This window comes from Pteropus alecto, unplaced genomic scaffold (genome assembly GCF_000325575.1).
Source record: "Pteropus alecto unplaced genomic scaffold, ASM32557v1 scaffold111, whole genome shotgun sequence".
In the NCBI taxonomy this organism is placed as follows: domain Eukaryota; kingdom Metazoa; phylum Chordata; class Mammalia; order Chiroptera; family Pteropodidae; genus Pteropus; species Pteropus alecto.
The window spans coordinates 6,903,256-6,905,490 of record NW_006431915.1 but is presented as its reverse complement, the minus strand read 5'-3'; the positions used below and the strand labels follow the sequence as shown (position 1 = coordinate 6,905,490).

The 2,235-nt window shown below is 50.2% G+C and overlaps 1 protein-coding gene across 1 annotated transcript in view; it reads left to right on the top strand.

Annotated features, from left to right (window-relative positions):
• Positions 1-400: 400 nt before the first annotated feature.
• The window catches only part of ZFP37 (ZFP37 zinc finger protein), an 11,248-nt gene continuing 9,413 nt past the window's right edge, over positions 401-2,235 (top strand). The window contains 2 exon segments of the mRNA XM_015599694.2: positions 401-532; positions 1,038-1,180. Coding sequence (XP_015455180.1) covers positions 401-532; positions 1,038-1,180 — 275 coding nt within the window.

Sequence of the window (2,235 nt, the reverse complement as noted above, 5' to 3'; positions counted from 1 at the left end):
CGAACAGGCTTTTTGTCCTTTCCCTCTCCAATTTCTCTCTTTCTCCTAGCCGTCTGGAGTCCGCGCGAGGCATTGAGATTCCCGGTTTCCTGGCAGCTGGCTGAACTGACTGATTCGGAAAAGCGACTCCAAATTCTGGATTCGTGTGCCGGGGGCGGAGTGTCAGGCACAGTGACGCACTCTGCAGCGAGTCACTGAGCCAGGTTTCTGCCGCTCGCATCTGACGACTCAGGACGCTCCGAGGAAGCCCCTGGACATCCGCCTGGGAGCCCGCCGGTCGCCCCGGGGTCTGCTCTGTACGGCGGGGCCTTGGTCAAGATGGCGGCGCCCGCGCATGATGCCCAAGGGCGCCGCCATCGCAACTGCAGGACCCTCCGTGGTCGCGTTCGAGTTGGCCGCCATGTCGGCCTCCGCTTGAGACCCGATTCTGACAAAGCCAGAGGCCGCGGACCGGCGGAGGCGTGCGAGGACCACCGAAGAGGCCGGGCGTCCACCAGAGATGGCCGTGTCGGAGCCTGGGGGTAGCGCGGCGGTGAGCTCGACGATGGGGCGGGGGCGGTGTGGTGGTCGGAGATGGTGTCATTGGAGGTCAGTAACTGGAACGTTACTGTAGGCTGTAAAGATAGGGGGTTTGGGAATCGGAGTCGATGCTGGAGGGCCTTTGGCGGGGTTAGCGTTCTGAGGCATCTGTGGAGTCGTGATGGAGGGGTGTGTGCGGTCAGCGAGTGCTTCGGTTTTAAGGAATCGGTGTTTTGAGGGATCTGCGCTGCCCCTGATGGGGCGGGCGGAGTTGGGTCTGTGACAGTCACGGAAATGTCAGTTTGGAAGGCTATAGGGATCCGAAATGAGGCTTTGTGGTGTGTCAGAGATTGGGGAGGTCTGTGGGGGTCTGCAATTTGGAATGTCTATGGGAGCCAGGGATGACGGTGGCTGTGGTGGTTACAGACTGGATTGTCCCTCTCTGTGCGCAGAGGGGCAGGGAGATCAGCTAGGAAAGTTCATTGCAGTAGTTCAAGAGATGGTGACGGTTTGGAAAGGATTGTAGCAGTGAAATGGAAAATCGGATTCGGAATACATCCGGAGATGAGCCAATAGGACTTAACGATGGATTGATACGGAACATGGAGGAAGAGAAGAATCAAGATTTACATTTAGACTTTTGGCCCGTGGATCTGGATAGGTGGTAGTTCTATCTTCTGAAAAAGAGTTACGTTTGGAGAGGACCAGATCCGGTGTATGTAAATAGGAGCCAGGGTAGATGACAGTGGTTCTCTTTTGGCCATGTCAAGATGCCCATTACATGTCCAAGTAGAGATGTTGGGTAGTTGGTTAGATATATGAATCTAGAATTTAGGAGCGATCTGGGCTAGAGAATCCATATATGAAAGGCATCAGCATAAAGATGGTGTTTAAATCCGTAAGATTAGATGAGCTAACCTAGGGGGAGAAGGCAGATAGGGAAGAAAAGAGTACCAAGGACAGAGCTCCTAGCCACTGACATAGGAGAGAGAGAGCGGCAGGGAGAATATGAGAATAGGAGGAGTAGCCGTTGAGGTAGGAGGAAAACTGCGAATGTGGTGTTGAAGAAGCATAGAGAAGAAAGTTTTCTGGGACAGTGGGCGTAATCAGTTGTGTCACATGCTATTGTGAGATTACAGAGAATTTGACTTTAGCAAGATGTAGCCCAATTTCCGATAGCTCTTTTAGTGGAGTAATGAGGGTAAAATCCTGTTAGGATGAGTTGAAAGAATGGGAGGTAATGACGTAGAGACAGAAAGTATAAACAACACTAGGAGTTTTGCTGGTAAAAGGAACAAAGAAATTGACATTGGATGGGACATGAAATTAAGCAGGTTTCTTCAGATTGGTGGTATTAAAGCAACTTCATATGTCAATGGGAATGATCCAGTAAAAAGGGAAAATAGAAGTTACAAAAGAGAACAAGGTTAATTGCAGGGGTGATGTCCTTGAGGAGGCAGTTGAGGATGGGATCCAGAGCATAAATGCACAGAGTGGCCTTGGGTGAGAGAAGGGACAGTTCTTCCATTTTAACAGAAGGGAAGACAGATTCTATGGGTTTGGAAACAAGCTGGTGGAATTGGTGGTAAAAAGGAAAGGTAATTCTCATACATTTGCATTTATTTTCTCTTTGAAGTATAAGGCAAATTCATCAGCGGAGGGTAGGTAGATGTTGGAGATTTCAAAGAGAAAGGAGAAAATGTTTGGAATACTCCT